The sequence below is a fragment of the Perognathus longimembris genome, chromosome 6 (genome assembly GCF_023159225.1).
Source record: "Perognathus longimembris pacificus isolate PPM17 chromosome 6, ASM2315922v1, whole genome shotgun sequence".
In the NCBI taxonomy this organism is placed as follows: domain Eukaryota; kingdom Metazoa; phylum Chordata; class Mammalia; order Rodentia; family Heteromyidae; genus Perognathus; species Perognathus longimembris.
In genome coordinates this window covers 14,674,941-14,698,541 of record NC_063166.1, presented here as the reverse complement: position 1 = coordinate 14,698,541, position 23,601 = coordinate 14,674,941, and the positions used below count along the sequence as shown (strand labels likewise).

The following is a 23,601-nucleotide window of genomic DNA, read 5'->3' as shown; positions in this document are numbered from 1 at the left end:
AATCTCAGCCTCAGCAGGGGACCCCCGTTCCCCTTCTCTCTTGCGTATCTTGATGACTTACCCATCCTCTTACTTCGTTTTCTGAGCCTCTCTCCAGGCTTCTCCTCTCAGCCTCATTTCTATGGAAGGAGCACTCTGTGCTTAGTCTTCATGAGCCCTCAGAGCAGGACACAGGCCCCTGGCTGGGAACTCCATCCCTGGCTCCCTGGCATGTGATTGGGCTGTGGCCTGGCTCTTCAGATGGCTCCTGCACCCCTTAGGTGGGTGGAGGCTTTGGATGGGCAGGAGGCAGCTTTCTCCAGCTCCCACTCCACTTCAGTGTCAGAACAGGGCTTTTGTTCCCCTACCCTGGGCATAGAAAACTCATCTTGTCCTAAGAGGAGGCTCACACACACAGTAAGCATTTCTCAAGAAGTGTCAGTTTCCTAAGATTTATCAAATTCTAGATTCATCATTGCTATTGAAATTACACTCTAAAATAAGAGTAATTTCTTATTTTCCTTTTGTATTTTTGGCAATCTAGGAGCTTGAACCCAGGCCTGGGCACTGTCCCTGGGCCTTTCTGCCCAAGGCAAGCACTCTACTCCCTCCAGCCACAGCTCCACTTCCAGTTTCCTGGTGGTTACTTGGAGATAAGTGTCTCACCAGCTTTCCTGCCTGGTGTGGCTTTGAACCTTGATCTTCAGATGTCAGCCTCCTGAGTAGCTAGGATTACAGGCTTGCCACAACAGAACCTGGATCAAGAAGAATTTCAATAGTGTAGAAAAAAGGCTTTCATTGACAAAGTCAATTGTTTTGTTCTCATACCAATATTGGTGGGGCTCTTTTTTATTAATTAAATTTTATTGACAAGGTGTTTTGCAAAAGGGGTACAGTTACATAATAAGGCAGTGAGTACATTTCTTCTGATATCTTACACCCTCATTTTTCTTTCCCTTCCCTAGGTCAGGTAGGCATATATACAATGTCCAGTGGACCAAAATCATATAGAGTAACCACACATAGGCCTACGCCAAAGGAAATTCATCTAGAACTTTAAATGTAATGTCAACAATAGAATCTTCCTATGTCCTACTCTTGGAGTTGTTTTTGCTTCTCCTTGTCTTATACGATCATGTTTACAATGCTGTTGAGCTGTTGTGATCCACTGATAGGTCTATTCTAGACATTTATATGTTTAATAGTTGTTTGGTTTTAGATACATAATGTAACTTGCAAAACTGTTTGGTGTGAATGAACTGAACAACTCTTGGGGGGGGGGGGGAAGGTGGAGAAGGGAGGGGAGAATGAGGGAGGAGGTAACAAACAGTAAAAGAAATGTATCCAATGCCTTAAGTATGAAACTGTAACCTCTGTGGACCTCACTATTGACAATTATTATTTTTTTTTTTTGGCTAGTCCTGGGCCTTGGACTCAGGCCTGAGCACTGTCCCTGGCTTCCTTTTGCTCAAGGCTAGCACTCTGCCACTTGAGCCACAGCGCCACTTCTGGCCGTTTCTGTATATGTGGTGCTGGGGAATCGAACCCAGGGCCTCTTGTATACGAGGCAAGCTCTCTTGCCACTAGGCCATATCCCCAGCCGACAATAAAATTTTTTTAAAAATATACATAATGTAAAGTCGCTGACCCAAACATGTGGAAATACCATTTGAAAAGAAGTTTGTTGATTTGCAGACCTGGTCTCTAGTGTCCCCACCCCACCCCCAGGTGGGGTTCTTAAAAACGGAGAAATTCTAGGCCTGGGTGAGGATTCCCAAACAAGAACTTGCTTGAACTCAGGCAATGAGGGTTCTGCAGGCTGGAGTTTGAGGTAGGCAGGGACAAGAAAAGGTGAGGTTAAAGAAGGAAATACTCAGCGCTGGGAATGTAGCTTAGTGGTAGAGAGCTTATCTTGCATGCACAAAGCCCTGGGTTCAATTCCTTAGCACCCCAAAAACAGGAAAAGCCCAAATTGGTACTGTAGTTCTAGAGGTAGAGTGCTAGCCTTGAGGAAAAGAAGCTCAGGGACACTGTCTAGCCCAGAGTTCAAGACCTAGGATTTGCAAAAAGAATTGAATACATTAAAAATAAAGAAATTACAGCTCTTGAGGAATCTCGTTAAAGAATTTGGCACTTGTCTTACAGTATTAAAAGTTGCATTCCCTAGAGAACTAAGAGTAAGATTCCTACAGGAAAGCAGGGGAGGCAAAACTGGTGCAGACCGTTGCTCCTCAGAAGCCTGGGCTCTTCCTTTTCCCACCTTTACCTAGGCCGCAGGGGACAGCGTTGGACAGTACAGACTTACCTAACATGCTGGCACAGCCAGCGCTTCCTCAATGACCCCAATCATCTGCTCTGAGGGCATAGGCCTGAGGCCCAGCTAGGGAACCAGCCAGGCCAGCCTTGGTAGTGGCAAAAGGGGATACTCCAGGCGATGCCACGGTGGAGGCATGGACATGTGGACAGATAGCAGTGGGGACTGGTGAGGGTAAATGGTGCCCAGTCTTAGAAAATTAATTGTGCTCTGATTCTGCTCTTCTACCCAGATTCCAAAGCACCACAGCCCCTGCCAAACACATCCCCCCTTCCTAAAGAGAAAACACAGCCTGAGGCTGCCGCAGCCTCTGGGGATGGGGTTACCTCTCCTTCCACATAAATAAATTTGAACTGTGTTTGTGTGAGTCTGTGATTCTGTTCAGTGGGCATTGGAAGTCACTGTCAAATCTGCCTTCATTCCTACATGTCTGTACTCCCACATTGCAGGGAGCTCCCATAGGCCAGTTGGTCCCATAAAGCAGCTCCCATTTCTGGGGATAACAGAAACATGTGGTTGAAAGAACACCTCATGACGTCACACCTGTCATTCTAGATACTCAGGAGACAGAGATCTCGAGATCAGAGTTCAAAGCCAGCCCAGGCACGAAAGTCTGTGAGACTCTTTCTGCTCATTCAAACTTTACGCAATTTTCTGAAAGACTTGTTGAGTTCAAGACAAGAGACACAAAGGAGATCCCAGAAATAGTCATGTGCAAGCCACACTACCAGGATCTGTGACCTTGGATCAGTTCATCCAAGTCAGAAAAAGACATGCTTCATCTGTACTAGAGGCCAATGCCGTGAGGTTAGGGTAGCTAAGTTGATCTTGGTCTTTGTTTCTAGCAAGAAAATTCCAGCTAGATATGCACATCATAAAGGTCGTAGGAAAGTTTGTTAGAAGACAAAATAACATGGCTCCTGTGTGTCCTCCCTCCCAAGGGCACCTGTAGCCAGAAAGGCAGAGCCAGCCCGCTGGGTGTCCATCTGCTCTATCCAGCCAGGAAGGGTGCATGTGTACGGCCCCTGGATGAAAGGAGACACACAGTGCAATGAGCATGGCGGCGAGCTTTTAGGACAGTGGCAACAAGGGCTCCTCCAAGCACTCACCTTACCAAAGTACCCCATGATGGGCCAAAGACGGATGAGGAGAACCCCAAAACCAGCAGTGACAGCTCAGATACAGACTCCAGCAAGACCAAATGACTCCATAGCCTGAAGAACAGGAAGGAAGCAAACCTTGCACCACCCAGCAGAGGAAAAACAACTCCCCAGCAAAACCCCTGCCAGGTTACCCAGTAGTACTGAAAGAAGACAGGAGGAGCACACGCATGTTAACCTTGTTCCTCGTCCTAAGGGCATTGCAGGCCCAAAAGCCGATAACAATTTTTAATTAAATTTTATTGACAAGGTGATGTGCAAAGGGGGTACACTTACATAGTAAAGTAGTGAGTACATTTCTTTTTTTTTTTTGACCAGTCCTGGGCCTTGGACTCAGGGCCTGAGCACTGTTCCTGGCTTCCTTTTGCTCAAGGCTAGCACTCTGCCACTTGAGCCACAGCGCCACTTCTGGCCATTTTCTGTATATGTGGTGCTGGGGAATCGAACCCAGGGCCTCATGTATAGGAGGCAAGCTCTCTTGCCACTAGGCCATATCCCCAGCCCCCGTGAGTACATTTCTTGTCCTATTCGTTACACCCTCATTTTTCTTTCCCTTCCCTAGTTCAGGTAACCATATATACAATATCCAGTGTACCAAAATTATATACAGTAACCACATAGGGTATGCCAAAGGAAATTCACCTAGAACAGTAAACATATTGACACCAATAGAAGCAGGTAACATTTTTGAATGAAGAGCAGCTATATGCGTTCCAGCAGGTTCTGTGTGCAAAGGTGATGGGTTTTCTTGCAGGTTATCCATTGAAGCCACCAAATGTTATTTCCCATACTGCCACTGCAATATCAGTCAGAATATTTCAAAGGTTTGACTCTATTCCCACCCTTTTGACTGCCTATAACCCTGCAAATCTCACAGTTGGAAGCATAATCACTCACTATTTAACCAACAGGGCAGAATATGACAGCATAGCCAGACTGTGGAGCCTGAGATCTGGGACACAATTCACAGCATTGGATGCAGGATGAAGGAACCAAAGTCAGCTTCTCATTGTGCTGCAAATACTTATAGCCTTTAATAATGCAGGTTTCTGTGTATGTGTTATACTGAGTCTATGCTCTGCTTTTATCCTTTGGAGACTAGGAGACTCCTTCAAAAGGTAAATGCAGTGGCTGTAGACTAGTTATGTTTAAAAGGCCTACTTGTACCTAGTACCAGTGAGTCACTCCTATATTCCTAGGATTCGAGCGGGGGGGGGGGGGGGGGCTGACATAGGAGGATCAAGGTTCAGTTTGTGGAACTTTTTTTGTTTGTTGTTTTGTTTTTCTTATTTATTGTCAAAGTGATGTACAGAGAGGTTACAGTTTCATACGTTAGGCCTTGGGTACATTTCTTGTACTGTTTGTTACCTCCTCCCTCATTTCCACCTTCCCCCTCCCTCTTTCCCTCTCCCCCCATGATTTGTCAGTTGGTTTACACCAAATGGTTTTGCAAGTATTGCTTTTGCAGTCGTTTGTCTTTTTATCCTTTGTCTCTCGATTTTGATATTCCCTTTCACTTCAGTAGTTCTAATACCAGTGTATGCAGTATGCAGGCTACTCAGATGAGATACAGTGATAGTGTGGGGACAACCACAGGAAGGGGATACAAGAGGATCATCAACAATAGAAGCTACAGTTTCACATGGTATGTTGAAAGTGATTACAACAGTGAAACTCTTATCTCCAATTAACCCCCAAAAAGTCATAAGGCTCACATCTGTAATCCTAGGTCCTCAAGAGGCAGAGATATGAAATCTGAGGATTGCAGCTCAAAGCTAGCCCCAGCAGGAAAGTCCCAAAGACTCTTCTCACCAACTAAACACCAGAAAACCTGAAGTGGTGCTGTGACTCAAATGGTAGAGCACCAAGCTTGAACTGAAGAGCACAGGAAAAACGCCAAGGCCAAGAGTTCAAGCTCCAGGACTGACAAAAAATTAAAAAGTCAGAAGTGGTGCTATGGGTCAAATACTGGAATGCTAGCTTTATGCCCCAAACAAACAAACAAACAAACTCAGGGACAACCCACAGGTCCTGATTTTAGGCCCAGAACTGGTACAATAAAATCTACTTGCATCTCTTGCTCATTTGGAGTATCTCTCCATCTCTCTCTCTTACATATATATATGATATATATGTGTATATATGTATATGATATATATGTGCATATATATATATATACACACAGACACATATATTTATAGTGGGTTCTCGAAGCTTTATTTCTTTCTAGGTTAGCACTCTATCACTTGAGCCACAGCTCCCTTTGGAGCTTTTGGTGGCTAATTAGAGACAAGAATCTTTCCTCTTTCCCGAGTTGACTTTGAGCCACAGTCTTCAGATCTCAAGCTCCTGAGTGGCTAGGATTACTGATTTGAGCCACTTCTACCTGCTTTCAAAATATATTCTGTGACATACTGAGGATATTGTTCCTGTAGTCTACCAAGTATTATAGTGAATTTTAACCTAATTATGTATGTGACCTTACAGAAGTAAATGTGGATGCCTGGGAATTTTGTCATTTGTATTAAGCCCAGATCTGTTTCTCCAGTCCCTGTTTCATGACACTAAAAAGTGTTTTACTTTGCCAGTTTGTAATGGGAGACTTCCTTTTACTCTTTGCAGTTCAGAAAGCACTGAGGTATCCAGTCAAACACAATGAATATGCTGCTGAAGCCATGGTTCCTATCCTCATGTTTCCTGCAGTCTTGCCAGAACTGTTTCTGAGATGATTGTCGATGAAACACAAGTTGTGGATACAAAGACTGATGACTAGTACCAATGAAAGAATTATTAAATTGAGAAATCCTGAGGGGGAAAACAGAAATGGGGCCGATAAACACAGCCCATGGGCCAAGCAAAGCGGCTCAGGGACAGTGTGCTGCCCATGTGGGCTGGGCATACACACACACACACACACACACACACACACACACACACCCTCAAGAGGGTGTCACTGTAATCCTAGCTCCTCAAAGCCTGAGATCTGAGTAATACAGTTCAACCCCAGCTCTGGCAGGAAAATTGCACTCTTATCTCTAATTAACCACCACAAAACCAACAGTGGCACTGCGGCTCACTGGTAGAGCACTAGCTTTGAGCTGAAGAGCTCAGGGACAGCGTCCAGTCCCAGAGATCAAACCCTATGAAAGACAACAGCAACAAAAAACAGCATATTTACTCATTACTTGTAATCCCTCTGTGCATCCCCTTCAGAATAAAACTAAAATTCAAAACAAAATTCATAATTGATCCTCAGAGCTCAGTCTCCTGAGGCAAGCGAGGACTCCAGTGTGAGCCGTCCACACCCACGCACTGCCTGCCTTTCTACTAATATCAGCCTGCTTCAAGTTGTGAGCACTTGCCTAGCCAATGCCAAGCCCTCAGTTCAAAACCCAGTACAACCAAACTATTTTTATATTAAGATTCCTAGCAATAAAAGTAATCAAGAAGATGAAAGACCTCTACAGTGAAACTTATAAAACACTGAATGAATGGAGGGGAAAGACCTCCCATGGTCATGGATGGGCAGAGGTAAACTGTTGAGCTGCTTGTAATGTGTGGGTTTTCAGGAAGAGAAGTGCAGGAAGAGGTGCTGTGGTTCTAAGGGATGGACTGCTAGCCTTGAGTGCCAAAGCTCAGAGACACCATGCAGACCCTAATTTCAAGTCCTATCACAGACACTACCCCCAGCCTCCCCCTCAAAGAAAAAGAAGAGAAGGCAGGGAAGCAGTGGTAGAATCAGCTTGTTTGAATCCCCTGCAGCTCTCAGGGTAGAGGAGCCCCTAGCTGTCTGCTGTTTGGCCCTGAGGCAAGTAGGGTTAAGGATTAGAGTCTCCCCAATGACTCAGGTGCATTGGGTGGTTTGCATATCCAAGCTGTTCTCTTGAGATTGTCTTACTTTCTTTACAGGTGCTAACCTTGGGAGGAGTATTTCTTGCTTAGTTTTCTAGGCTGTGTAGTCAAAATATCAGTGCAGTTAAAGCACCCTAACCCAAGGCAGCTCAAGGCTGCGTTGTTGCTGGCCAGGCCTCTGGGAGAGCAAGTGTCTAGTCCTGCTCTGCCTGGTGCCAGGTGGCTTGCGTTTTTGTTCCCCGCTGTGGAGGTCTCAGTCTGAAGCCCAGGCTGGCTTTGAACTCTCAACCCTCCCACCTCCACTGCTGGATCTCAGGCATGTCCCATCGTTCCTAGCTGACCCACGCTGCTTCAGGATCCTTCCCTGGACTGGGTGATTGTTCTGGATCCCTATGCCAAGCCCAGAGCCAGCTACCTATTTCTGTCCCAGTTTCCATGCTGGCATCTCACCGAACGTTTCTCCTGGGCAGCAGAGGCTGAGACCTTTGACTAAAACTGGTGGTATGCAGGAGATCATTTACTTATTCATTTCTCCCCACCCCTCTCTGGCTGGTACTGAGGCTGGAACTCAGGGCCTCTTATAAATTCACTTTGCTTGCCTAGAGGGCTCTTTAGCACTGGAGCCACAACTACAGCCCAGCCTTTTTACTGTTTAATTGAGGATGAAATCTCTCAGACTTTACTGCCCAGGCTGACTTTCAACTATGATCCTAAGCTGAGGAGATGGGATTACAGGTGGAAGCCTCCTGTGCCTGGCAGGCTAGTTTTCTTGTAATCACACTAAGATATACTGCATAGTAAACAACTTCACCTAAAACAACCATTTCAATCATTTTATTGTGTATAGTCTATCAGCCTTAAGCAATTCACCATATTTTATAATGAATCTTTATGTATTTAGATTAAATCCTATTAGTATGGTGTAAATTGTTATGTTTCATGTATTTTTTTTAACTTGGAACCATTCAGGATTTATTTTTACTTTTTCATTGGTTTCATTTCTATTACTATGTTTTCGGTAGGTCCTGAGGCTTGAACGCATGGCCTGGGCGCTGTCCCTGAGCTTCTTTTGCTCAAGGCTGGCGCTCAACCACCTGACCCAGGGCTCCGATTCAGGATTGGGGGTAGGAGTGTGAGAGGCGCTCTTCCCGCCAGCCCTGCTTTGAATTTCGGCTCCCGCAGGACCCTTGGTGTGGTCGGCAGCGGACTGCGGGCTGGGCGGTGCCTGCTTCGTCCTCCCTGTCGCTGCCCTGCGCTCCGCCGTCCACGCCGCCTCCTGCGCAGCCCGGGCTGCCCGATACGGTCGGCCAAGGAAGGTGCTCCTACTGCGGGGTCGGCGGGCTGCGGGGCTGGCGGCCTGCGCCCAGGCAGCGGGCAGGGGAAGAACTGCTGTCGGCGTCCCTGGAACCTCGCCATTTGCCAAGCACAGTGTCAATCAAATGCCCGCTCGCGGGGACCAGGCTGGGACAAAACCCAACAGCGCTCCAAGGAGGGACGGCCAGGGCTCCGGGGCGCTGCTCCCTGCTTCTGCCTCCGGAGCTGCCATGCTGAGCTCGGCTGTAGGGGGGGGTGGAGGTGAGGGGGGGTGGTGTTGGTGACAGTTGTGGTGATGGCAGTGATGGTGATGGTAGTGATGATGGTGACCATGGTGGTATGGGAATTCTAGGGACTGGCTAGAACACTGGTGTGGGCGCCTGGGTCCCTGGGTCCCACGGGAGGATGAGCAGGTGCCCGCACAGCTGGTGAAGCAGCTGGTGACTCGCCCTCCTTGCCTTTGCGTGGTCATCTCGCTTGCTGCCCCTTAAAGCAACTGTCCACAAGGCAGCCCTCAAGCTGCGCTCGGAATTCTGCCCTGTTTTGTAAAAGCAATGGAGCCTGTCATAGCTGTTTTCTTTGGTTTCTGTTCTTCAGGTTGTTTTTCACACACTCTGGCACTTTGCTGTTCAATCTGGGTGGTTAAGCACATAACTGATCACTAGACGTCTCTGTCTCAGCTGCTGTTTGCGCTTCTCCTCTTCCCCCTGTCTGATTGCTTTAGGATTGGGAAGCATTTCCACAGAACACAGGATTGTCGTTCATCTCAGCACTGAGGAAAATGCCTGCATTAGGTGGGTCAGCTGCCAGGGAATGATGGTGGCACAGCATCCATTTCCACAGTGATTTTAGTCTGGTTTTATTTTTCTCATTCTGGGGATTTGTACCTAGGGCCAAGCACAAGTGCACTTCCACAGAGTTCCATCCTCACCCTTGTTCTTCCGCACTGGCAGGGGCTGCAGGAGGCACTGCGGGCTCACACCCCTAATCCTGGCTACTCTGGAGGCTGAGATTCGAGGGTTCCCATCTGAAGCCAGCCTCAGCAAGAAAATCTGTGACTCTCTTCCATCCAATTACCTCCCAAAAAAGCCAGAAGTGGAACTATGGCTCTAGTGGTAGAGTGCCACCCTGAGAGATGCTGAGTTCAAGCCCCAGGATTACTACAAAACAATCGTAATTTTAAAAAGAGAGAAAGAAAGACAAAGTAGGTCAGTTATGTAGCACAGGCTGGCCTTGAACTTGCTATGCAGCTTGTGTGGGATTCCGACTCACTACTTCTCAATACTTGTGCTATTACAGGCAGGCCCACTGTGCTGGCACCAGAGCAATGCGTGTTGCTGAATGAATGCGTGGCGCTCATGGGCTGTGAGTTGGATGATGCCACAAGGCCAAATTCCACATGGACTCTGGGAATGCTGAGACTGTTATTCCTCAAGAGCTCAGAAACCTTTAGAAATTCCTTTCCTGGCAGTCACCCGAATTTTGCTCTGAAACCATGAATCCCTTTCTAGAACAGAAATTCCAGCCTGTCACACAGTCTGTGTAGAGCCCAAAGAAACTGGGGCTGATGGATCAGGTGGCCAGGGCAGTGAGCAGCAGGGAGGGAGCAAGATAGCCCACTGAGTCCCAAGGCCCCACAGCTATTCACAGATTCCAAGGAGAGAATGAAACCCGACCCGAGCTGCAAGGCAGGGAGTGGCCTGCCGGTGGCAGGCTTCTCTCTGGCCACCTAACCAACCAGCTGTCCTCACAGGGGCCTGTTTGAGCAAAGGAATTTCCTGAGCTCTGAGCAGCTCAGCCCAGCGGTTGGCAGGGGAGGACACTTCATCAGTGTTAGTTGATTTAGGGATGAGCCCTGTTGTCTTCACTGTAAAGTGGAGAAAATGACAACCCCAACCCCTTCTAGCTCTTTCCATTTGCACAGATTCATCTCCTTTCCTTCCACATCTTAGGATTCCTGGGACCACGTGTAAAAACTAAACTTTTGGGATTTAGTACATTCCCCAGGTGTGTGCATGTGAGTGAGTGAGAGACAGACAGACAGACAGAATGTATTATATGTTCCTCTCTGCTAATCTGGTGGCATCCAGGTGAAGTTCCTGCTTCCTTCATCCTAGGCCCTGTGGCTGGATCTGTCCACGGTTCTGAAAAGAACATATGCTCAGATCTCAGTGTCTTCAGTAAAGACATTCTTATCAGGAAAAGTTGCCACTGCTGGAATCTGCACACTCAGTACTTCCCAAGGTTAGAGCATCTGCATTCTGAACAGTCCTCCACCACAGTGGGAGAGAACCGTAGAGAGCCCACAGCATGCTGTCTTCACACGCTGTCCAATGAAATGTCCAAGACAAAACAAAATAGACCTGGTTACCAGTGAGTTTATCTTGAAATTCATAGGGAGAAATCCAGCATTACTGTAGGGAAAAAAAGAAAAAAATTACATTTTAGTGAACTTCTTTTTGATTCCTGTCCTGGGGCTTGAACTCAGGAGCTGGGTGGTAGCCCAGACCTAGCACTCTACCCCTGGCTCTATAGCTCCCATTCTAGCCTTTGGTGGTTAATTGGAGAGAAGAGTCTCACACACTTTCCTGCTTGGACTGACATTGAGCTGCAATTCTAGATCTCAGCCTGCTTTCTAGATAGATTTTCAGAGGTCAACCACTAACATCTACCTCATCTGACATTTTTATTCTACCCACAGTTATCCTTAATTTCTATTAATCTGTGCCCTTACATTTTTCTCTTTTCCTTTCTTCTCAATATATACCTAGAGTCTTTCCTCTTGCATAAAGCACATCTCCTAGGATTTTCTTTAGTCCTGTAGAAATTGTTGCACAGTAGTCTTGTGTCAATTTGTTCTTTGGGTCTGTAGCTTTTTTTTTTTTTTTTTTTTTTTTTTTTTTGCCAGTCCTGGGGCTTGGACTCAGGACCTAAGCACTGTCCTGGATTCATTTTGCTCAAGGCTAGCACTCTGCCACTTGAGCCACAGTGCCACTTCTGGCCTTTTTCTATATATGTGGTGCTGAGAAATCGAACCCAGGGCTTCATGTATATGAGGCAAGCACTCTTGCCACTATGCCATATTCCCAGGCCCCTTCAATTTGTTCTTATCTGGAAATTCCAATGAGATTTTAATATTAATTTCCAGGTGCTCAATATTTCTCTTTTCAAACTTTCCTGGCCATTTTTGGCCAAGAGACATATGAAAAAGTGCTCTACATCACTGGCCATAAAAGAAATACAAATCAAAACAACATTGAGATTCCATCTCACCCCAGAAAGAATGTCCTATATCAAGAAAACTAACAATAACAATTGTTGGAGGGGATGTGGCCAAAAGGGAACCCTACTTCATTGTTCGTGGGAATGTAAACTGGTTCAGCCACTCTGGCAAGCAGTATGGAGATTCCTCAGAAGGCTAAACATAGAGCTCCCCTATGACCCTGCAGCCCCATTTTTGGGTATCTATCCAAAAGACCACAAACAAAATCACACCAAAGCCACCAGCACAATAATATTCATCACAGCACAATTTGTCATAGTGAGAATCTGGAACCAACCCAGATGCCCCTCAGCAGACGAATGGATCAGGAAAATGTGGTACATATACACAATGGAATTTTATGCCTCTACCAGAAAGAATGACATTGCCCCATTTCTAAGGAAATGGATGGACGTGGAAAAAATTGTACAAAGTGAAGTGAGCCAGACCCAAAGAAACATGGACTCTATAGTCTCCCTCATAGGGAATAATAGCACAGGTTTAGACAAGTCACAGCAGAGGATCACAAGAGCCCAATAACTATACCCTTATGAACACATAAGATGATGCTAAGTGAAATGAACTAGATGTTATGGAAACAATTGTTATATCACTTTTGTAACTACTTTAAACGTTCTATGTGTAACTTCTATGTGTAGCTTCTATTATTGACGATCTTCTTGTATCCCCTTCCTGTGGTTGTACCTACACTATCTCTCTATCTTATCTGAGTATATTGGAAACCGTGTATACTGGTATTAGAACTAGGATATTGAAAGGGAATACCAAAATCCAGAGACACAGGGTAAAAAAAGATAAACAACTACAAAAGCAGTACTTGCAAAAATGTTTGGTGTAAATGAACTGAACAATTCATGGGGGGGGAAGGGAAAGGAGAGGGGGAAGGGCGGAATGAGGGACGAGGTAACAAACAGTACAAGATATGTATCCAATGCCTCATGTATGAAACTGTAACCTCTCTGTACATCACTTTGATAATAAAAATTTAAAAATTTTTCCTGGCCATTTTTATATTACCTGGTAACTTTAAATACACTAACTTTGATTTTAATCATAAGATTATGATTTATATTTTACTGCAGTTATTATAATTTCCAACTTAAATGGTTCTCTTTCATCCGTGTTCTTTCCTGAGGCCTGCTTCCTTTGTGTGTGTGTGTTGTGTGCATATGCACACTGTATGTGCCTGTCCTGGGGCTTTAATTCATGGCCTGGGCACTATCCTTCAGCTTTCATGCTCAAAGCTAACTCTCTACAACTGGAGCCAGAGCTGCATTTCTCCCTTTTTGGTAGTGAATTGGACATAAGAGTCTCATGACCTTTCCTGCCCAGGCTGGCCTCAAACTGTGATCCTCAGATCTCAGCTTCAGAAATACTTCCGATTACAGGCCTTGTTTCTTTTTGTAAATTAGCTTACATTTGTATATAAGGAAGAAAGACTCTTGTTTTAATGTTTCCAGATGTTTTCTATTATGAGAAGGGCCTATTTTCTACCAAGGGTTTTTTGCTATTATTCTTGAGAGAATTGTTTTTCTCAAGGGTTCCTGTTTTGGCCAGGTGGCTTGGTCCTTGTTAATTACCTTTTAGTTACATTCTTCTCCTGTTGCATTTATTTATTTATCTATCTATGTATCTATCTATCTATTTATTTATTTATTTATTTATTGGCCAGTCCTAGGCTGTGAACTCAGGGCCTGAGCACTGTCCCTGGCTTCTTTTTTTGCTCAAGGCTAGCTTGACCCACAGCGCCACTTCTGGCCATTTTCTGTATATGTGGTGCTGAGGAATCCAACCCAGGGCCTTAAGTATACGAGGCAAGCACTCTTGCCAGTAGGCCATATCCCCAGCCCTCCTGTTGCATTTAAATGAAGAAATCCTGTTAGGAACTTCTTGAATTTTAGGTGCATCCTGCAAATTAAGCCACATCCTTTTGCAGAGTGTAAAGCTGAGCTCAGCCAATGTGAGGCAAGGGGCGGGGCCTGCTGGGTTGGGGATAAGAGGGAGCAACCCCCTGCCTGCTCTGGGTGCTTGCTAGCCAGATGTTGGACTGACAGACCGCACTTCTGCAGGAGGAACCATTGCCTTGCCATGTCCTTTTTAATGGGTGTCCTCATTCCTACACAACACCCCAACGTCCTGAGCTGCTTCTGACATTATGTGATAGGAAAGAACAAGTGGATAGAAGGAAAGAAAGAAGAGAGGGCTCAGCAGATCACAGCAGGATTTAATCATCACAGCAGAGTCCACCCAGTACCTGTGTCTAGGAGCAGAACAGGAGATACAAGGAGAGCTGAGGGAGGGGGCGGGGTCTAGGAAGAGCCAAATGAGGAAGCTAACAGTTGCAAAATTCAGCCTGGGTTCCATATTTGCAAATAATACATTTCCACAGTATTCAATCCCCTTCCTGCTCTTTGTTTACCCAATGCCCCCACCAGTACCTGCCCCCCAAGACAGTCTGTTTCTCTTCCTCTCCCCTTACCCCTACTGTTCAAAAGCATTCAGTGGGTAACGTTATGTGGTTTTCATATAGTTTTCTCAATGTATAATGAAATTATTCACCCTCTGTCTTTTTTTCCTCCTTCCCCTGCTACTCCTAAATATTCCTTTAATTTGATTCAATTTATATGTATATCCATATGTATTATACATATCTAAATATATCCATATGAGATATATACATATAATACATGTGATTTATTATATATCATTATTTGTGTATGACATATATTATATAGTTATTAACATAATTGTATTTTATATATTATATAATATAAATATGGTATATGATATATAATATGTAATATATACATTCTATTAAGTATGTGAATGTGTGGATTTGTGTGTGCATGTATGTCTTGTAGGTCAATTGAAAACATATGATATTTTGCTTTGAGCTTGGCTTGTCTCATTCCATATGACATCCGTCAATTACATCCATTTTCCCGCAGATGACATGATTTCCTTTTTTGTGTGCTTGTGTAATATTCCATAGTTTATACGTATGTGAATACATAAATATATTCCATCTTCTTTATCCATTCACCTCTTGTTGGGCCTCCTAGCTGATTCTATTGTTTGGCCATTGGGAAGAGTGTAAACATAAATGTGCAGTTAATTCTGATACATTGATTTACTCTCCTTTATAATGTGACCTCTATTACACTCATTTTATCTCACCATTTAGCTTAAGTCCTGGGTGTGTAAAACACATGACTCATCAGCAGTTGATGCACCACTGACGTTATGGCAGAACCACCTAGGAGTGTGCACACAGTAGCACACACACTCACACACTAATAGAAATGCCAGTGCAGATATGGATCCTCTGATGCCTTTCTGACTTGGGAGCTCTTTTTTTTTTTTTCCCCTGCAGGGCCTAGGACTTGAAATCAGCACCTGTGTGCTGTCCCTCAACTTCTTTTGCTTAAGGCTAGCACTGTACTAGTTGAGCCACAACTCCACTTTCTGATTTTTCTGAGTAGTTTATGAGAGGTTAGACTTTCAGAGACTTTCCTGGCTGGGCTGTCTTCGAACCACTGTGCACAGAGCTCAGCCGCCTGAACAACTAGGATTACACAGGATTAGAGCTGTGAGCCACCAGCTCCTACCTCTGGGTGCTTGTTAGTGTGAGTGTGTACACACGCTCACTGATCCTGGAACTTGAATCAGGGCCTGCGTGTGAGCCTTTTTGCTCTAGGCTAACTGTCTGCCACTTGACCCACAAATCCACTTCCAGTGTTTTGGTGGTTAATTGCAGATAGGAGTCTTATGGACTCTGTTACTTGAGCTGACATCCAAACACAATCTTCAGATCTCACCACTGAGTAGCTAAAATTACTGATGTGAGCCACCAGCACATAGTTCATTCCCAAATTCTTTAATCCTATCAACAAATTAGATGTCAAGAAGAGGCTTTAAATAATTATTTTACCACCCACAGAGCCACTGCACCTATCTGAGAGTATAAAAGAGTCTATTGGAGTGAGTTCCAAATAATGTACCTGAGGTGTCATATATTTCTTATTGGCAGTGTGAATTTTCTGGGGAAGCACAATGCAATCCTGTACCTCCAAACAAAGATAAGGGCAACAGATGCAAAACATGGACACAGTTTAGTTTGATGAGCTAAAAATGAGTGTAATAGGGGCTGGGAATGTGGCTCAGTGGTAGAGTCCTTGCCTAGCATGCACGAAGCCCTGGCTTCAATTCCTCAGCACCACATAAACATAAAAAGCCAAAAGTGGTGCTGTGGCTCAAGAGGTAGAGTGCTAGACTTGAGCAAAAGAAGCCAGGGATAGTACTCAGGCCCTTAATCCAAGCTCCAGGACTAGCAAAAAAAAAAAGATGTAATATTGATCATACACAGAGCAATGGAAGACTTTACCTACCAACAGTTGTATTTACCCAAAGATGTCCAAGTAACAAGGTTGCCCCCTTCCTGCCAACTCAGCACTTTTATTTGTTGTTGTTCTGGATCTTGAAATCAATGCCTGGTTACCAGCCCTGGGCCCTTCTGTTCAAGGCTACTGCTCTACAATGTTCAGCCATAGCTCCACTTCCAGTTTTCTTATGGTTAATTGAAGATAACGAGTCTCATGGATTTTCTGCCTGGTCTGTCTTTGAACTGTGATTCTCAGATCTCAGCCTACTGAGTAGCTATGATCACGGGCATGAGCCACTGGCACCCAGGTTAAGTACATATTTACATAGTTCTAAAGTGACACAGAAAAATACTACAACAAAGCAGTTGGATTTATATATCCATACTGTGATCAAATGTGGAAACTACTGGAAAGATGAAAAACATACTCTGGGGGCTGGGAATCTGGCTCTAGGGTAGAGTGCTTGCCTAGCATGCATGAAGCCCTAGGTGTGATTCCCCAGCACCACATATACAGAAAATGGCCAGAAGTGTCGCTGTGGCTCAAGTGGCAGAGTGCTAGCCTTGAGCAAAAAGAAGCCAGGGACAGTGTTCAGGCCCTGAGTCCATGCCCCAGGACTGGCCAAAAAAAAAAGCTCAACGCCAAGGACCTACAAAAAAGAAAAGAAAAGAAAAACACTGTCAAAGCAGGCACTGGTGGATCATGCCTAGACTCCTGGCTACTCAGGAGTCTGAGATCTGAGGATCATGGTTTGAAGCCGGCCCTGACAGCAAAGGCTAAAGGATTTCCCAAAGGCAGGAATTCCTGTCCAGCTGTGGCTCCAGTGGCCCAAAACTAGCCTTGACCAAGAACAAGCTTAGGAACAGCACTCAGGTCCTGCATTCAAACCCGAGGATTGACACACATCAAAAAATCCCTTAGGCTGGGAAGGGGGAAAAGTGGTGTAGTATTTCTCTAGCATGCATGAAGGCCTGGGTTCAATTCCTCAGTACCACATAAACTAAAAGGGCTACAAGTGGTGCTGTGGTTCATTGAGACAAAGAAGCTCAGGAACAGAACCCAGGCCCTGAGTTCAACACCCAGGACTGACAAAAAAATAAATCAATCAAGTAAGAATCTTTTCTTCAGACCTCATCTCAAAAACGCTACTCAGAAAATCCCAGATTCCTGGCTATCCACAGAATACAGATAAGATCAGGCTCCAAGCAAGATCTTTTCACAAAGGATCTTCCAGCTTACAAACACCTTCCCTAGATATCCACTTGGCAAAGGCCATCATACCTGTCAAAACTTCCCTCCCAGGTCATGATGAAGAAGAATGAGTAGTGCAGTCATCTTCCCTGTCCCCACAGCCACACCGTCACCCTGTCCTGTAGCACTGCCTGCTCCTGACTGACATGGACCTTCCTTGTTCCCTGAGAGAGCAAGCCACCTGCCTCTTCTCCCTAAAACATGTATGTGCTACACAAGGATGACAGCTCTGGCTGCATTTGACTTTCATGAGGGATCTCAAATTCCATCTGCAGATGAATTCCAATGCCTGGGAATGGGGCTAAGTGTTAGAATGCTTGCCTAGCATGCATAAAGTGCTGGGTTCCATTCCTCATTACCACATACACAGAAAAGGCCAGAAGTGGTGCTGGGGCTCAAGTGGTAGAATGCTAACCTTGAGCAAGGAATCTCACAGACAGTGCACAGGCCCTGAGTTCAAGCCACAGGACTGGACAAAAGGGAAAAAAAAAAAAAGGAACTACGCTGTTCAGTAATCAGAGAGAGCAACCACACCCCTCTGTCAGGGGTTTCACATAATAATTTGGATTTGGGGGAAGAAGTTAGGCAAAAGTGTGTGTCAGCCCAATGGCCTCCTTTCTGAGAGCTTGTGCTCCTTCCCCAGAACCAGGCAGGCACCTGCCCTGAGAGGTCATGCACGGGGCTTGGGCCATATAAGGTAACTGCAGACCTCTTAACTACCACTCAGACAAATAGTGGCACTTCTCTTTTATGGAGAGGGGACATGCGGGTCCCTATGGTGGCAATAAACCTTTCTTTGTTCCCTGTGCCAGGATGTCCATGTAATTTTCTGCTGGGCCTAACAATGCCTTTGGTCAAGGTTTGTTTTATTTTGTTTTTGCCAGTCCTAGGCAGTGAACTCAGGGCCTGAGCTGGGCTTCTTTTTTGCTCAAGGATAGCACTCTGCCACTTGAGCCACAACACCACTTCTGGCCATTTTCTGTATTGAGGAATCGAACCCAGGGCCTCATGTATACGAGGCAAGCACTCTTGCCACTAGGCCATATTCCCAGCCCTTTGGTCAAAGTTGGAAGACTGAATCCACCCTGCAAGAAAGGGCAGGCAGAGCAGGAAGCACAGCGCCCCTCCTGGCAGCACGAGGCAGAGCAGTCAGGGACCAGAGAAAAACACAGCCCCCACTGTTCCACCACCTCCATAACTGTTGACAGTTTGAATCCACAAGTGGCTGACACAACACACTAGATAGAGTCCCATGACCCAATTCTGCTAGAAATGCCCTGAAAGACACAAGTGCATATGAGCTCTATTAACCTCTCAGGTCCTTTCAGCGAATCAAGATCAGCACCATAAACCCCTCCTCACTCTGCTTTTCAGTGCAGGAACTGGGGTTGGAGCAGAGCTGGCACTAGCCAGAGCTCAAGGCAGGTGGAGAGGATCAGGAAGGGAGCTCACAGGAGAACCCTGAGGTCCCAGCTCTCTGCTCTTCCCACAGCAGGCTCCCTGAAGGGCACTGGGGAAAGAACAGAACCACTGTCCAGGAAGCAGTGCTCCAAGGAAAGCAAGCGGCCTCAAACTGCCTTGCTCCACTCCACACTCACCCGTGCAGGCTGCCTTGTGCTGTGGGAGGCAGTGACAGGAAAACACCTCCTGCTGCTGTCAGAGGGACACCCCGAAGGGCGAGAGGACCCCATGCAGGATGACAAGAAGGGGAATAACTTGGGAGCAAAGCATGAATATAGGACTCAGGCCTGAGCCGAGTATCACCTGCATAGACAGCCCTGTGTCCTACATGAACAGCCCTGGGAATCTCTAAGTTGTCTGTTCTCAGGTTCTCATGGAGAAGGTTCTAGAAAAGGGAGAGGACTAACAAGCAAAGAAGACAACGCAGGTGAGGACTGACTACAAAACTGTAGGACTCATTCAGATCCCAGCCCACATTGCTATCCATTCTTGCCTGTTCACAACCTACCCCTGTCCACACCAAAAAAACAGACCAGCAAACATCCTCATTCTGGAATACAGTCAAGTTTTATTTCTTTATCTAAACTTTCAGGAATCACATTTTGACTTATTAGCTATTCAGGCTTATATCATGCGAACAATTTCAGAAACAAGTCCACATCCACATTCTCTTATGAATAGAGAATGAAGGAGCTGCAGCAACCTGCAGTGCAGTCAGGGATGGGGACGCCCTGGCTCCTCCTCTGCTGGGGCAGCAGGTGGATGGAGAAAGACACCCAGCCCAGTGTGGGGAGGGTCGGTGCTCAGGGCTGGGCTGGGCTCCTCATTTCCTCACAGGATGTTGACAGGACACAGATTCAGGGACATGGAGAGAATTCACATGCAGAAAGAGAAGTCAGGAGCTCAAGGTATCCAAGAAGTAGGAGGAGAGGCAGGAACAAATGTTATTCCTCTCAGTGCCACACAAAGCAGCCGTTCACACTACAGGAGAAAAAACAAAGAGAACAATTCAGATCAGTTACTGTGAGAGACACATTCTGAGCAGCCACCTAACCCCCAAATCCATGAGCCCTACAACCATAACACAGCCTTCCTTGTGCCCCAGTCCTGCCCCCCACCTAGAGGACCCAGATTGTCACCTTTTTCTGCTCTGAGGGAAGCATCAGAGCCCTGGTCACTATCGTCTCCTGTGGTGGGAGAGGAACTGGTTAGAGCCCACAGGCGGCACTAGAGGAATTCTGGGTGGATGAGCTCCACAGCTCTCTGCACCACAACAAAGGTCACCTCCCTCCCCTCCCCTGTGATACTCACTTGCAGCCTTGTCATAGCCTTCTCTTTTCTCACCTGTAAGGAGAAAGAACCTGTGAGAGGTGGGGTACAGGAAATGACACCATGACCTGAATGAATCCCTAGCCTTGAGCTCCTGGGGAGTTTCCAGAAATGTGACTACACAACCAAGGAGCATGGAGAACAATGAGCACAACTGCTGGGAAGAGAGACCCCAGGACCTCTTGCAGTCTGCCTCAGTGGGGACCTTCCCTGTGGCCCTGAGTGCTGGAATCTGCTCCCCATCACCACCATCAGGTGGGGGAGTTTGTGACTTTCACTTTCCAGGTGACTACAAGAAAGGAGCTGTCAGGCTGGAGAAGGCCCTGAAGGTGGAGCAGCTTCCCGTTATGTGTGCAGGGCACACTGCTACCTGGAGCCTGAAACCCCACCAGTGGTCAGGGAATTCAGGGCTCCACCTGCCTACCTGCATTCCTCTTCCTCCACAGCATAAAACCCACCACAGCAGCTAGAATAACCAGAACTGCCAGGCCGATGACAAGTACGATGATGGAAATGGCAGGCTGAGCAGGAGGCTCTGGGAAGAGAAGGGAAAGGATGATGAGGGGTGTGACCCCAGCTCTCACTGCTTACCTGCTCAGGGCCCCAGATGCCTCCTGCTTTCTCTGACCACAAGCTCTGTGCCCTCAGCCCCTGCTCACCCCATGTCAGGGTGAGGGGCTCAGGCAGCCCCTCATGCCACACTTGGCAGGTGTATCTCTGCTCCTCTCCAGAAGACACCCTGATAGCTGCCCACTTCTGGAAGGTTCCATCTCCTGCAGGCCTGGTGTCCACAAGCTCCATTTCCTGGATCTGGTCCTCTCCATCCCGCTGCCAGGTCAGGGTGATCTCCGCAGGGTAGAAGCCCAGGGCCCAGCACCTCAGGGTGACCTCATGGTCAGAGGTCGGGTGGTGGGTCACACGTACCTTTGGGGGATCTGAGGAGAACCCAGAAATTCAGATTGATCTCCTTGCCTCCCAAGGGGCACTGTGCCGGGTTCAGATTGATCTCTTTGCCACCCATGGGCCACTGTGCCGGGTCTGGTGTCCAGACTAAATACTGACAGCACAGCAAGAGGGAGGGGGGCAGGGATGGCTGATACAGCTTGGAGGTAGGTTTCCTTTTTTTTTTTTTTTGTCAGTCCAGGGCCTTGGACTCAGGGCCTGAGCACTGTCCCTGGCTTCTTTTTGCTCAAGGCTAGCACTCTGCCACTTGAGCCACAGTGCCTCTTCTGGCTGTTTTCTATATATGTAGTGCTGGAGAATCGAACCCAGGTCTTCATGTATATGAGGCAAGCACTCTTGCCACCAGGCCGTATTCCCAGCCTCTGGAAGTAGGTTTCTAGAATCCCCTCATAAACTTTGCAGTGCTGTAGATGAGGTTGAGATGACCCATGGCCCAAAGCCCCCAGCGTCTCAAGAGTCACTCTGTCTCTGTCCTGGCTAGAGAGAACAGATTTTCTCTAAAAAACCTGGAAGAGACTTCTGGCCACACAGGGTCCTGTTTGAGGACAAATGCTGGGAGCTCCTGGTGGTGTCCAGGGCCACCGCTAGAGTAGAGGGGACTCGCTGGACATTTGTCTCAGGGACAGTCTTCCCCTCTGTGGATGGAGAACAGGAAAGTGTCTCCTCTTAACTGTCCTGAGGTGAAGGTGGAGCTCAGAGCCACTCAGACTCCGCACGTGAAAGGCAGGAGGGCGCACTGCCCTCTGTACCAGAGGGAGGGTGTGCTGGGGTGCGTCCCATTCTCCTCTCTTGTTGTGGAGTGGTGGGGGACAGTCACAGGAGATGGAAGACCCCGGCCCCTGGTACCTGTGCGCAGCAGTGTCTCCTTGCCGTGTCCCAGGTATCTGCGCAGCCACTCCACGCACGTGTCCATGTAGGCCCTCCATTGCTCAGTCACCCCGGTCCTCTCCCACTTGCGCTTGGTGATCTGAGCCGCCATGTCCTCCGCGGTCCAGGAGCTCCGGTCCTCGTTCAGGGCGATGTAGTCCTTGCCGTCGTAGGCGAGCTGATAGTACCCGCGGAGGAGATGACCGTCTGGACCCACTTCGCAGCCGGACATTCTCTGCATGGTGTGAGGAGCTGCCCCGCCCCCACGGTCAGCCCCACCCGGATGAACCCGGCCCCGACCCCGCGGCTCTTTCCCGGGATGCCGGTCCCCCCGCAGCTCCCAGCCTTGGGTGACCCTCAGTCCTGAGACCCCGGGGGCTCGGGCTGGTGGGCGGGGAGGTCGAGGAGGGGTCGTGACCTCCGGCCCGGGTCACTCACCGTCCCCGCTCTGGTTGTAGTAGCGGAGCGCAGTCTTCAGGTTCTCTCTGTTAACCTGTGCGCTGCTCTTGCAGATCCGCGTCTGCCCCTCCCAGTACTCGCCCGGCTCCTGCTCCATCCACAGCGCCCGCGGCTCCATCCTGGGGTTCGCGGCGTCGCTGTCGAACCCCACGAACGGTGTGTCGTCCACGTAGCCGACCTCGATGTAGCGGGGCTCCCCGCGGCCGGGCCGGGACACGGAGGTTTGGAAATACAGCAGGGAGTGGGGGCCTGCGGGGAGGGGGGCGGGATGAGACCCGGGGCCAGGACCGCGCGGCGGAAGGGCTGGGACTCGGGAGGTGAAAAGGGGGCGGTGGGATGACCCCGGCGGCGCCCAGGAGAGGGGACCCCAGGACGGTGCGGGCGGAGGAGACGGGGACGCGGCTTCAGGGTGCTGCCCCCCCCCCGGTCCCCTCACCCTCCCCCCCTCCCCTCGCTCTGCCCTGCAGACTTTGCTCTCCTGGTGTTCCCAGACTCACCCGCCCAGGTCCCGGTCAGCGCCAGGGCCCCCGACAGCAGCAGCAGGACGAACCGGGGCGCCATCACCCCAGCCTCTCAATCTGGGCAGAACCTGAGTCCCGTCAGCTCCGCGGGGACTTTAGAACCCGGAACCCCAGTGACACTGATTGGCTGCTCCAGACCGTGACAGCCAATGGAAGCGAGAAGCGGGGCCGCGTCACCAGTGTCCGGGCAGAAGCCGCCGACACAGGTTGGAGAAGAAGTGAAACTGGGGAGGCCGGGAGCCCCAGCTCTGAGCTTCTGCATCCAGAGCCGCTCTGGGTCTGAGACCCTGAGATCTGTGCCCGGGTAACCCGGGCTTGGCCTGATCCCTATCCTCCTGCTCTAGCTTCCTGTACCAGAATTTTCTGGGTTCCTGTCCCATGGATCAGGTCAGGAGTTCTCGATGGGTTTGGTTCCATGATCTCTGCACACACAACATTCCTGTGGGCCCCAAAGTTGTTTGCCCCG

The 23,601-nt window shown here is 47.9% G+C and overlaps 1 protein-coding gene across 2 annotated transcripts in view; it reads right to left on the bottom strand.

Moving 5' to 3' along the window:
• The window catches only part of LOC125352791 (saoe class I histocompatibility antigen, A alpha chain-like), a 28,692-nt gene extending 5,424 nt beyond the window's left edge, over positions 1 to 23,268 (bottom strand). Inside the window, exons 1-8 of one of the 2 annotated variants that reach the window (XM_048348164.1) lie at positions 23,112 to 23,268; positions 22,594 to 22,863; positions 22,135 to 22,407; positions 20,985 to 21,260; positions 20,750 to 20,860; positions 20,308 to 20,340; positions 20,136 to 20,183; positions 19,804 to 19,977 (exon numbers count right to left, since the gene is read on the bottom strand). In XM_048348164.1, the coding sequence (XP_048204121.1) occupies positions 19,973 to 19,977; positions 20,136 to 20,183; positions 20,308 to 20,340; positions 20,750 to 20,860; positions 20,985 to 21,260; positions 22,135 to 22,407; positions 22,594 to 22,863; positions 23,112 to 23,175 (1,080 nt within the window). In that variant the 5' untranslated portion in view covers positions 23,176 to 23,268 and the 3' untranslated portion in view covers positions 19,804 to 19,972. Of the gene's footprint in view, positions 1 to 19,803; positions 19,978 to 20,135; positions 20,184 to 20,307; positions 20,341 to 20,749; positions 20,861 to 20,984; positions 21,261 to 22,134; positions 22,408 to 22,593; positions 22,864 to 23,111 lie in introns of those variants that run through there. The other variant, XM_048348163.1, reaches the window with a different exon arrangement.
• Between the last annotated feature and the right edge of the window lie 333 nt (positions 23,269 to 23,601).